General features: G+C 39.8%; 1 protein-coding gene across 15 annotated transcripts in view; it reads left to right on the top strand.

Moving 5' to 3' along the window:
- PLCB4 (phospholipase C beta 4) overlaps nucleotides 1-13,060 on the top strand; it is a 318,161-nt gene that overhangs the window by 288,875 nt on the left and 16,226 nt on the right. For 11 of the 15 annotated variants that reach the window (XM_024110408.3, XM_024110392.3, XM_008173713.4 and 8 more), the window contains 3 exons: nucleotides 2,693-2,808; nucleotides 7,882-7,957; nucleotides 11,680-11,855. In XM_024110408.3, the coding sequence (XP_023966176.2) occupies nucleotides 2,693-2,808; nucleotides 7,882-7,957; nucleotides 11,680-11,855 (368 nt within the window). The remainder of the gene's footprint in view (nucleotides 1-2,692; nucleotides 2,809-7,881; nucleotides 7,958-11,679; nucleotides 11,856-13,060) is intronic. The other 4 variants (XM_024110413.3, XM_065589780.1, XM_065589779.1 and 1 more) reach the window with 1 other exon arrangement.

The raw sequence follows: 13,060 nt of genomic DNA, 5'->3' as shown, positions 1-13,060 counted from the left end.
AATTCAAGAACATTTGACACAATGGATGCCAGTAAGCTATGTCCCACAAAAGCACAGTTGGACAGATACGTCGTAACATTTTCCAACCTACAATCTTTATTTTTTCTGCTTCCTCCTTCCCCACCAACATCCCCAAGTCACAAGGAGGAACTTGCTTATGTGGACTGTTTTTTTTCTGCTTAAAGCTACTTTACGTCATCAATGCTTTGTCAAGGAAGTCAGAAAGGCAAAACTTGAGAGTTCATCAACAACCTTGTGAAAAAAGAAGGAGATGAGAGGAGAAATGAATAGTTAATTCTCAGGTCGCAGCAGGAGCTGAGGAAAGTTCAGAAGATAGCCAGAGGTAGCAGATGAAGGAGGGGGATGAAAGGGTGAATGAAGTGCAGGAGGAGGAGACCATGTGCACACATGCATCACAAAAGAGAATTAAGAAAAATGGAACATGCTCAAAGGGCTTCAGATGCTCTAATAAACAACTGAGGGCTGTGCTGCTACCCTTAGAAACAGCCAGCACCAACATGAACAGCAAATCAGACCGAGTCATCCCCCATCAATCAGCTGGCTTCACTCCTCTCCAATGTCGTCCGACTTCTCTCTAGTGATCTCTTGCTGTCTCTGGTCTGCTAACTAAGCATCACCCAACTACTTGGATAGCACAGGCAGACATTACATTTCCCAGTACACAAAGCTTCATCGTTTCTTCCTTTTTAGCTGCATTTGTTTGTGTGCATTCAAACTAAATGGCTGTTTCATGAAACAATTTGTGATGAGCATGTGGCCACAAAGAAAACACAGCCCAGTTGGTTATCTATCCGAAATAGCTTTCTGTTGAATACAACATTTCAGGGAATACAATATCTTGGATAAAGATGAGTATTCAGAAAAGAATAAAATTAGGTTGTGATAGGGAAGTTCTGTATGGTCCCTAAATAAAGCAGGATTCCAGCACAGAATATTGTCTCCTTTTCCCAGTTCATGCAGAAGTGCCGGACAAGTGTACAGATGGCATATAATTTCAGATAATTATGCTTAGTCTTTTATATCAAGAATTGTACTCTTCCGTTTATCTGGGGAAGAGTGTGTCGCTTTAGTAATTAAATATATCAGACAATTCACCTGTGGCTGTCTAGTGCCGTCAGACCTGCTTCATCCTTTTCACTGCCTGCAGCTTCTCTTAGACTGCTAATCAGCCAGTATATTCCCTGCTGAAGCTGACATCTTTCTGATGCTGATGGGGTCCATTTTTTCCCTTTGATTCTCTGCAGAACAGAGAGCTCAGAGCCTACTTCTGAATAGAAATTGCAGGAGTTGTATATGTTATTGCCCAGAGGGGTGGATAACAGATGCTGGAATTCAGGTTTACATTCTAATGCTAGTTTTTAAAAGCGTTGCAGCATTTGTTAAAGTGGAGGTGAAATTCTTTCGTTGGTATTTTTAAAAGGAACTACACGGATGAGTCGGTTGCTATGATATATTTGAAATAGTAGCAACGAAGCCGATGGTACAGAGCAGTAGTGTCAATTCAGAATGTGTAGTGAAACTAAATGAAAACAGACCCAAAAAATCCTGGTCATTTGTTTAATGTAAAATGTGATCTGCTTACATTTCCCACAGTAAACCAAGCCATAACAGTTAATATGAGACCTTTTTGTCAAGACCAGATAAAATATAGGGCTACAGTATGTTAATAAAATAATTAAAACAACAAAATTCCTCATTGCAGTGTATGCTCAATATTTTCATACCATCACTGGCAGCCAGATATCTGAAAAATAATGAGCATGTTTCATAAGGAAGGGTCACTACAATGGCTTACGAGTTTCAGTCCAATGCAGAGCCAGAACACACAAGCATTAAGTGAGGTTTTTATAAAGAGGTGGACCTGTGTATGTAATATGTGCGTACATAATTAACCTTTTATTCCCATGCGGAAAATTGTTTCTTCCTTTACACTAGTGTCTATAGATCAGAATCGGGCCCTTTATGACTAGCTTGTGCCTGGGGAAGGCCGGAAAGAAAAACACAAATAGTCCATTGCAGCTAACTAAATATACATTTGATAGCCCTATTGCGTAGCTTAAAGTCACTTGGAATAAGAAACCAGCTTCTGCGCGATGAACCTTTGCTAGGACAAAATACCCAGTGTCACTAGACTTATGGACCAGATCCTCAGCCAGTGTAAATTTGTATTGACTTAAGTTGAGCTAAAGATCTGGCACTGTGTTCAGTCTAGGATATTTAGGGGGTGCCTGTTGTTTTTTTTTTGTATTCCCCAGGGTTCCAGAATCTTTATATGACTTTATCTGAGTTCATAAATCTTATTACTGCACTGCATTTAAGTGATCATTTATTCCAAAAAGATATAGTTATAATAGATATGACCAGTTATAGATAGTTATAGTTATAGATGTTACCAGTTGGCATTTTTTCCATAAAGTTATTTGGTTTATGGTAGCTGAATACCATATTTTCAAGATATTAGCACTGTGCCACAACAGATTTTCCTACAACGTGCACTGAGGAGGAAGGCTTTATATTTACTGTGGGAGATCTGGACCCCTTGGTACCAGACAGCTAAAAGGGATTAAATACAGTGCCAGACATATTTGTTCATACACTGATATTATCCACTATAAGAAAATGAAACAATAAAAGTCCAGCAACCTAATTGTAAGGTCCTACTGTTTTCCAGGAGCACAGCGCTATGCAGAAGTTGCACTGCACACAAGTTGACAAAATAGTGGCACAGTATGATAAAGAAAAGTTATCTTATGAGAAAATGTTAGAGAAGGCAATCAAGAAGAAGGGGTAAGATATTATTTTAAAATGTTTTATAAGAATCAAAACAGATTTTTATGCTTTTACTGTCTGGAACAAAATATTACTAGAAAAGTAATTTATATTTAACTTACAGCAGCCCGACCCGGCCCTCCTCAGTCAATATAAGTTTAATCTGCACGAGAATTTAAGGGTTGGGCCCTAAGTGTTGTACTTGCTTTGCCTTACTGGACTCCTCTATTTTCTCCGCATGTGACATTAAAACAAATTAATCAGATCAAATGTTCAGTCTCCATGGGCCTGGCCTGGCTCTCATTGAGACCAATGGGAGTTTTACCATTGGTTTCAGTAAGAGCAGGCTCAGAACCGCCGTGAATAACATCATCAGCCTTCGATCACAATTTGGAAAAAATTGGTGTATTAATCTTGAACTTTGTAGAAGGAAGCTCAAATCAAATAGGTTCTGCTTTACTGTCATCGAGAAAAGGTTCCTCTCAAAACAGGAACTGTAAATATTCTTTCAGATTCCCAGCTGGTTATAAATTGGCGTCTATGATGGCAGGGAAGCTACCTCAATTTGTGCTAGCATGGGATCTGACCCATTGTCTATATGCAGTTCTTAATTGCTCCTGAAGTTACTGGAATATCTTCGTCACAATTCATAAAATTTGTCTCTTGCAGTCCTAATAGGGAGAACCTAGAGATTTCTATAATTTCCAGGTTCCTGCTGTTCTCCAGTTGCTAGCTCTTTATCTTGTAGCTGCTTCTCCTCTGTTTTCCCCCCGTTGCTGACGTCTAACTCCCACAGTCCCTTTTTGATTAAATAACAATATTGTACTATTGGTCTTACAGTTAACCTGTGACCCCTGAAAAGCGGGAATGAGTTTCTTAGTAGAATACAGAATTATATTAGCAGATAGTATTAATTGTTCATATTGTCTGACCCATATTGTCATATTGTCCAGGATTCATTTCCCTGATCCTGGAATGATTTCCCTCTCCGCCTCCCCCAACAAATTTAATAAAATAATATTAAATTATTAATACTGGGCTGATGCTAGAGGGTATGCAACTGAGCAGTTGGGTCCAGTCTCTTATAGAATTAATTGCTATATTGAACTCAGGTGCCTTTTTGGCGATGGGTTCTTTCATAAACACTTTACTGTGTTTTATATAGTATTTGGATGAACAGTATTTGTAAAATATGTACGTGTGCCTGAAATGATATTAAACAAAACTCTTATTAGAAGTAGCAGTCTCTGAAGCCAAAGAGGTAACAAGAATGCTCCACAATAAGTTATGAAAAGGCTACATGAACTCTTCCAAAGTGTACCTTGAGCTGTTTTTGCTCTAAGGAACGACAACCATTATCAGGACCCAAATATTTCTTAGGCTGAGCAGCACTTCCAGAAACAAGCCTAATATTGCAAACAGATCACTGAAGTATTAGCTACACTCCGATTACAAGGAAGCTGGTGAAACAGGAGAAGCTCATTTCAATCGACTAAACTGCAGCACATGGCTAAAGAGATGGCAGCTGTGAACTGGGATTATAATTAAGATGGCAGAGGGGAAATTCATTCCTTGCACCATTAGTGACAAACTGAGCACCATGGAAGTTATACTGTATCTGCCGTCCAGGGAGAAAGGCTTACAGCTGTTCTGCATTTTGAGAACCTTGAGCCAGAAGATTTACAAATGAGTATTAACATTGGTCTGAGAAGAGATCGGTCTTCCCGCTCTTCTACGTCTAGGCAAAACAGCAAATAAACAAAGGCAGATATCAGATTTAAATGTGGTAATAACTGTCCATGACTGCATTAACAATCAGTGAAAACCTTTGTGTAAGATCTCTTACGATGACCTGAGAATGGGTGACTACGAGGATAACTCATCCCAGTTTCACCTCCCTTAGGTTGCTGCCTGTATCTAAATTAGATCACCACAAGTTTCCACTGGCATTCATAACACTTCTCTGCTCTCAGGGCCTCCTGAAGATTTCTGATAGTATTGTTCCGTGCTTTGGAAAACTAAAAGATTTAAAAATAAAAATAAACAAAAGTCTTAAGTGTAAATAAAGGAGTAGATGGCCTCGGGGGAAGAGGGGGGGTCATGTTGGGACACAGAAACATTTACTTGTCACCAGTTTGACTCCATCCCAGGTCATGAATGACCAAAAGCCACCATCTGATGGCTATTCTGTGGTGCAAGGGAAAAGAATTGTTCTCTAATCCCTAGTGGATAGACGTCCTTATCATATAAACTATTATATCTGTGTGCATTCTTGCCAGTTTTAACAGACAGGCCAATGTGCTAAATGCGCACAGATTTTGGTTTACCCTCTTATACCTAAAAGTGGATCCTTCACATCTGGATCAAGGTACACGGAGGGGATAGTGCCGGGGGAAGTTGACACTGCCACTGTTTGTGCTGCTCTGAGCCCAGATTCAGCCAGGATCTCAAGCACATGCTTAAATCCATCTCTGTTTCACGGTACATTTAAGCACCTCCTTAAATGTAAGCACAGCCAATGGAACTTAAGCACGTGCTTAGCTTTTTAGGCATGCGCTTAGGTGCTGTGCTGAGTATGGGCCCTGGTTGATTGGCTAAATAATGTATTTGGTTTCCACTGCTGTCATTCGGGCAACTTTCATAAGCAATACGTTGATTTAAAATAAATTTAAAAAATTAAAGGCGTTCGATTTGAATTTGGTGCATACTTCATCAAAAAGGCAAAAATGCCTTCCTGAGAGATATATAATCCGGTCTCCGTTCTGGTTTTGTGATGCTTACATGTAGTTTTTTCTAATGTAGTTCCCACATGGCATGACATGTCTGTCAGCTGCATAATTTTCAGGAAAAAAATTAATTACAGCTTCATTCACTGACAGATGGACAGGATTTAGTTCCCTGTGCACTTGAGCAAGTAGTTCAGATGTGCACTACAAATGCCATACATGCTTATAAACCTCAGAGAGTCGGGGGAGCTTGTGTGCTCATATTCCAACTCTGAAATGTGGTTGAGGGGGACCCAAGGACAGTCCTGGATTACCAGGGATGTCCAGGATCCAAACTGGAGAGAGAGAGAGAGAGAGAGAGAGAGAGAGAGTGTGTGTGTGTGTGTGTGTGTGAGTGTGTGTGTGTGTGTAAAGTTGTGGCATGGGCTGGGATTATTGTAAGGGAATTTGTTCACATTTAGGACTGTATAGCCTAAAGCTTACAGACATTTTGACAGTCCAGAAGTGGGTGATTATGTTCAGCCAATTTTAGCATTCCCTCACCGCAGATTGAATGCTACTTTAAAAAAAAAGGAATAAACAAGAGGTACTGACTATTGGGATTTTGGAAATGTTACTGATCAGTGGGTCTTTGAATAAATCTGTTTGATCCTCCTGAGTGGAGGTCATCTTCATAAAGCATAAGAAGCTTTAAGCCCTATCATGGCTAGATCCTGAACTCATTGACACCAGTGTAAAACAAAAGTAACTTCACTGCAGCCAATGACATTTCAGATTTAGTCTGATGTAACTGTCCCTATAACTCTATAGGACTTTCCAGAGTATCAAACCTATGGCAGAAATCTATGCAAAACCTTGCTGTGACAAGCAAATCCGTGATTAATCCTCATGGTGGCCCATAGGAAACACAAGGCACATCACTCCTTGTTTTTCCAACATAGACTTCTCTAGGAACATTTGAGGATAAAGCTTTCTGCTCATTTCCATAAGTTAGCAGGACTTTGATATTAAAATAGGCTTTAAAATTGGCTCCATTTCCAAGATTGTGATTAATTTAATTTTACTTCAGCCAAGCAATAAATAATTTAATTGGGGCAAATCTTCAGCTAGTACAAATCAGTGTCGTTCCACTCAACGACAATGGAATCATGGTGATTTACACCAACTATGGCTCTGGTGAGAATTTTTTTTTAAAGGGGCTGCACAAAAAGTGAAATAAAAATATAGTCCATTGAAATACAGATTTGTTCTAAAACCAAAACAAAAAGGCCAGGAAGTTTGGTGTGTGAATTTGCATGCTGTTCTAAGAACCTTTCGCTGCAAGAAAAGGCATGACAGGTCGGGGTTTGAAGGATGACTTGACAATTTACTGACTCTTGTAAGACTTTAATTGAAAGCTTTCTTGGTGCTGTAATGGAACTTTTGATCCTACATTGTATGCTGCCACCTCTCCCAGCACAAAGTCCAAGTAACTGAGATTTGTGAAGAGAACTGCTGTGGGAGGGTGGAATTTCATCACTTTACCCACCCCCCAGGCAAGTTATTGGGTGGCAGCATAACCCCTTTGCAGCTATTCTTCCAGCCTGTGATGCTCCTACAATACCAGAAGACCCTTGCCACCCACAAAGAGCCCTATTAACTTTAACTCGGCTCCACATGGGTGCCACGGTCCTGCTACATGCATTGTGTTGCAGGATCAGGGTCTGTGTGAGGATTTGGTGCTGTTCGATCCATGCAAAGTTCAGCTCCAAAAACCTGAATGTAATGGCATGGGATCTGTGCCAGCTACTCTATATTGGCCTGTTTGGGCTGTGCGGATCCTCTTTCGTGGCACACGGGTATGAAGACCAATCCTTGCAGTCATTTCAGCTTTGCTGCAGCGGGGCACTCGCTGTAGGTAGCTGGACTTGATAATAAACCTTTTTCTGTTAAAGATGCAGAAATCACAATGGAAACTAGTAATCAAGATACATTTTTCATGCCTCAAACCAAAAGGTAGCAAAATTGGCTTTAAAACAAACAAAACAAAACTCCTACCTAGGCAGTGAATCTGTTTGCAGGTTTTCAGGCTGAAGATTAATTTTATTGGCTAAAAAAGAAACCAGCATCATAAATGGACTTGCTGACATACCGTTAGTAATTGAATAATTGTGGGTCCTCTCTAGAAATAACAGGTGAAGTGTGTTTGAATTGCATGATCGGTAAGCCGATAATATTTGTAAGGTGTGAATAAATTGCTAGAAGAAATAATTTCATTCCAATACACTACAGTACTTCATCATTGACTAACCTATTCATTAGTATGAGCTGACTGGATGGGAAGATATTTAACTTGTGGCACACATTTGCAATTTTGCTTTTTTAGAGGAAGTAATTGTCTTGAAATGAAGAAAGAAACTGAAATTAAAATTCAGGCATTAACGTCCGATCACAAATCTAAGGTAAGAAAACATGCCAGTGTTAACACATGCAACATTTGAGATCTTTGGAAACCCAAATGGTAGTTTATTTTTATGAAAGCATGTGAATGATTTTCAGCAATAATGCCATGCAGAAAAGAATGGGAGTAACTCGGTGTCTAAAAACTTTTGGTTTTTTATTCAAAAAGAGCAAAATCCATTTCCTGATCTTAACAATTTTTGGAGAGAGTATCATGTTCCTAGTTTTGTTTCCATGTGAAGCAAAAATGTTTGGTCATTTTGTTGTAGTTTCAGCTATGCAGACAACAGAGGAAAATGTGCTCTATGAAAATTGGAATTGAATTTTGCCACCAAAAATATGTAGGTAAATGGAATTAGCCGCTTGTTAGTTTTACATCAGTGTCACCTTGTCCAACACCCTGCCAGACACTTGATTCTCCCTGTGCCCTCACTGTCTCTCTCCTGGGCCCATCCCATTTGCATCAGATGTACTACTTTGTTACTTCTTACTTCTCCTCCTGAGGTGAATCAGTTGCTTTCTCCAAGTTACCTATCCCCAAATAACAGCACCCAAAATCCAATCCCAGTTGTTTTTAAATCAGTTGTTCTCAAGCTATGGTCATGGACCATTTTCAAGAGTTGCATGGAGCTGCTCCCTTGCAGAGGTAAAACATTGTCAGTCTTCATGCTAGTTGGTGCAGTATGGAACTTATCTAGTATTTCCAGAGATTTCCTGACCAATTAATTTTTTTAGCTAATCCTCATTCAGCGCTTTGCTCAGTTGCTTCCTGTACTACTTTGTCAAAGATTTCTCTGGTGCCATTTGAACTGCTGTCAGGTTTGTGGTTGATGTCAAAGTTAGAGGAATAGCAAATACACTGTAGGATAGAACCAGCTGCAAAATGACCCAGAGAGATTAGAATAGAGGAGATTGAAAACAACAGGGGATTTTTACCTAATACATGTAAAGTCTTAGACACAGGGAGAGGCATCAAACGCCACAGATACCGCATGGGAGAGGTAACCAAGCCACAGTATTAAGCAGACTAAGACAAGCTCACTTTCATCTTGTCCCTAATATCACGCATTCATGTAACCAGGACACGTAGATCTTAGTTTTCTCTCCTTCTGCAGCATGTTTATGTCACTCTGTTAGTGTAAAAGGGTAATGCCCTGGGCAAAATGTGTTTTCCCTGGATGCATAGGGCTGGTGGAAGTGTGCTATGTGTTCCCCATCACCTTATTTGCCTAGGCGGATAGAGGCAGGTTGAAGATGAGGGGCAAACTGGCAGCCAGAGAAAGCATGACTGTGCTCCAGTTCCATAGGGTCGGTAGAGTAGCCCATAGGCAGCTGTAGGAAACCACTCGGGGTTGCTCTAAATTGTATCCAGCAGAGCCCGGCGTCTGGGAGATGCAAAGGCAGCTTAAACTCTTCCTCCTCCATTCTGGTTGCACCTCCTGAGCGCCACAGCTCAAGGGCCGTAGTTTGCCATTGCTGCAGGGAAGGTGTGAGGTTGGTCTAGGGAAAGGAGAGTCTCTATCAGAAAATAGCAATCTTAACAACATAGCCACAATAGGAAATGTCAAAACCACTGTCTGAAATAAAAACGGATTGTATTGGCAGATGGATAAAAGAGAAGCTAGTTATAAAAATCAATTTGGCTAACAACTCTAGAGAGAGCATTGCAAGCTAGGCAATAAGCTTCAATACAAAGCAGAGTGTAAAATCTTAAAGCTTTACAGAATAGAAGAGTCTTTAATGTCACCTCAGCTGCCCCAAACTGGTTCTAATATACATGGACATTTAAGTGTTCACTAACCTTCTACTTCCAATGAGTCTGACTGATGATTTTTTTCCCCTTCCCACAACCTGATTTGGATATTAGGGTATGTCCTTTTAAAATGCCCACTTCCAAACAGATCCTGTCAAATGCGTCATCCGTCCCCACAACAGCTGGATGGCTTGCTTTCTCCATGTCTAGCTTTAGGTTGGGATTTTCAAAGGACCCTAAGGGAGTTTGAGCAGCTTTGAAACTTCCACCCTTTGTGGCTTTACTGATCCCACGGAACACTCCGATGCTGGCTTTCGCTTGTATCCCACCTGGGTGGTTTGCTCCAGACCAAATGGAAATGTAGATTTCTTCTACTCCCAGCAGAGTACAGCTATGCAGATAGAAAGTACGTTGGAAAATCCTGAGAGATGCCAAATTCATACAATTTCTATTGAATTCAGGGGGAGTTGTAGATACTCAGCACCTGTTCAGAAACCTCTCACCATTTGACCCATTGATTTTAAGATCAAGTGAGCTCATCGGATTAGCGAGCTCCTAGGATTAATCCAGCATGTGTCAGATGCACATCATCCCCATGGCACAAGATGTGTAAAAAAAAATAATAATTAAATACTATGCAGCTATGCCCATTACCAGTGGTAATGGTCTACAGAGACTTGCTCCTCTATGCCGTGGGTACAAATCCAGGCCAAGTTTGACATGAAATACTCACTTTGTTTTGAATGCTTTTAGGTAGATTAGATACCAGCCTGGCTTGGAAAAGACAGGCAGCTCTTCATTATCAATGAGGAATGCAGTTCTTAACACACAACGTATTCTTCGTTTGCTTGTACCTTTGGATGAGAGTCTAGGCACTGGTTGCCTTGAGAGGTGCTCTGCTCTCTCGAATGTCTCTCTCACCTTTATGCATCTGACTGTGGGTCACCTGCCTAAAATACGTTTGAGAGGAAGTACGTCTTGGGAGTACATGCTCCTGAGGGGATTGGCATCAAAGTCTCACTTGGGAGCTCTGTGATCGCAATTTCGATTTGAAGAATCAGGATTAGCTTCCATATAAGAACGTCCAAAGGCTATTAGTTTCCATAGTAGCACTTGAAAAAAAGGCCTCCCTGAAAATAGATGATTTTTTGGTGAGACTGTGTGCATTTATGGAAAAGTAGGGTAGCTTGTCAAAATAGCATAGCTAATTATGAAGGGATAATAAGGTATATCTTTCTATTAGTTACTTTTCTAAATCATTGGAGTACAATATACTATTATAATAACAACTCTGATGCTTTAGACTTCTTCACATTGTCTCTTGGGAACTTTCCAAAACTTTAATCTTATTATTCTTGCGAGTCTTGGGAGCTGAGCAAGAAAAGAATACTTGTCAGATTCCCTGCTGACTTAATGAGCATAAGACACAGCTATATAGCCTAGCTACAGATTCAGGATGTATTAAATACAGGATTTCTCTGAAAAACTGACTGTGTGAATAAGATTCTCTCCACAAAATCAGAACTTGTGTTTAAGCCCTTAGAGAAATTCATCCCACTAGATATTCTCAATCTCTAATTTTTTTTATTTTATATTTTTGAGGCAGCCAAGAATGTTTAGCAGTTGTATAATGAAGCATACATTTCAGGAGGGTTTAAAAAGAATTGTAGTACAATTGAGGGCATTAATTCAGTCACTTTACGTAGGGCAGCTGGGTAACAGAGAGCCCTAGTAATGAGGGTGCATTTTATTGTGTGTTTAATATCTGGTGTTTATAATACACTGTAGTTTCCTTTGTGGCTTCCTGTCAGTGTGGAGCAGTTTGCTTTATGTAATTTAGTTCTTGCAATTTAGTTGAGTTTCGTAAGATTTTTGTAATGATCTTGAAACCATCTCCACTGCATTAATGACTGACCTTATATTGTAACGGTGAGAAGTACTGACAAAATAGTCCTTGTTCTTTCTCTACAGGTAAAAGAAATTGTAGCGCAGCACACTAAAGAGTGGTCAGAGATGATCAACACCCACAGTGCCGAAGAGCAAGAAATCCGGGATTTACATCTGAGCCAGCAGTGCGAGCTACTGAAAAAACTGCTGATCAATGCTCACGAGCAACAAACCCAACAACTAAAGTTTTCTCATGACAGGTGAGCAGAGCAGTGTCATCATTCAGCATCCTGAGAACCCGGGGACGGGATTATCAGCATATAGCATCCTAGCAGTCAAATAAGTTATCAAAGGAAGAATTGAGGGATAATGGAGTAGATCCTCAGCTGGTGTAAATTGTCATAACGCCATTTACGCTAAGGAACTTGAATTCAAAAGGCCTGAACCAGAAAGATGCTGAGCGTTTGCAACGACCTTTTGAAGTTGATAGGAGCTGTGGGTGTGAAAACATTACAATTACCTTTTTTTTTTCTGTGTAACTACCTCATAGTTGCACATTGTTTTAATAAAATATCACGTTGTAATCTCCAATACGAAGACAATGCTGCATGCCAGCATTGTCATTGCTTTTATATTTTAACTGCACTGTCCACTTGAAATGAAATGAAATGCAAATAATAGTATGACCGATCTCTAATATAGCACTTTTCATCAGTAGGTCTCAAAGCACTTTACTAAGGGAGGTAAGTATCGTCATCCGCAGTGTTATACAGACACAGAATAGAAGCGGAGGAATTATCTCATTGCACAATCTATGATGTGAGGAAGTCCACAACCATATGAATTTACTTAATATATACTATTTTTAAAAGACCTTCCTCAGCATTGGTCTGGTAGGAAGCCCAAAAAGCATCAACGACGTCACATCTAAAGAAGCTAACTGAGATTATTTTTGATTTTAACAAAATTCCTGAATGAAATAATGTAGTACCTTAGCATAAGACAGAATCCATGCTGAGATCTGTGTGCTTCCATCCAACAGAGGAAATTGTCGCAGTGAAAGGTTTTAATATGCTCATCTTTATGTTACTCTCCAAATTAGCTCATTTATTCAAGCTGTCTAGGAATATGTTTGTTTAGTTTATAATTCGATACTTTGTAAAATATTATAAAATACATTAAAAAGACATTATTTTAAAGATCCTAGTTCTGAGACCAAGCAGGGGAAGAGTCAGTCCCTAGTACAAGTTAGAACAGCCTTTGGGGTACTCCGTTATGCCGTTGCAACAGCCCGCAAAGGAACCACAGCCATTTTGCTATCCACCATCTTGCTTTCTGCTCCATTTTGTAATCCAGTATACTCTTTCTGATCTATTCGGCTAAATTATAGTTTCTTTCCTGGAGGAATAGTTCTTCGAATCTCTCTTGAAATGTTTTTATTTTCATTTCTGTACCTACTTCCTTT

The sequence above is a fragment of the Chrysemys picta genome, chromosome 3 (genome assembly GCF_011386835.1).
Source record: "Chrysemys picta bellii isolate R12L10 chromosome 3, ASM1138683v2, whole genome shotgun sequence".
Lineage (NCBI taxonomy): Eukaryota > Metazoa > Chordata > Testudines > Emydidae > Chrysemys > Chrysemys picta.
Note: the sequence above shows the minus strand (reverse complement) of the source record. Positions and strands in the feature narration are given on the sequence as shown.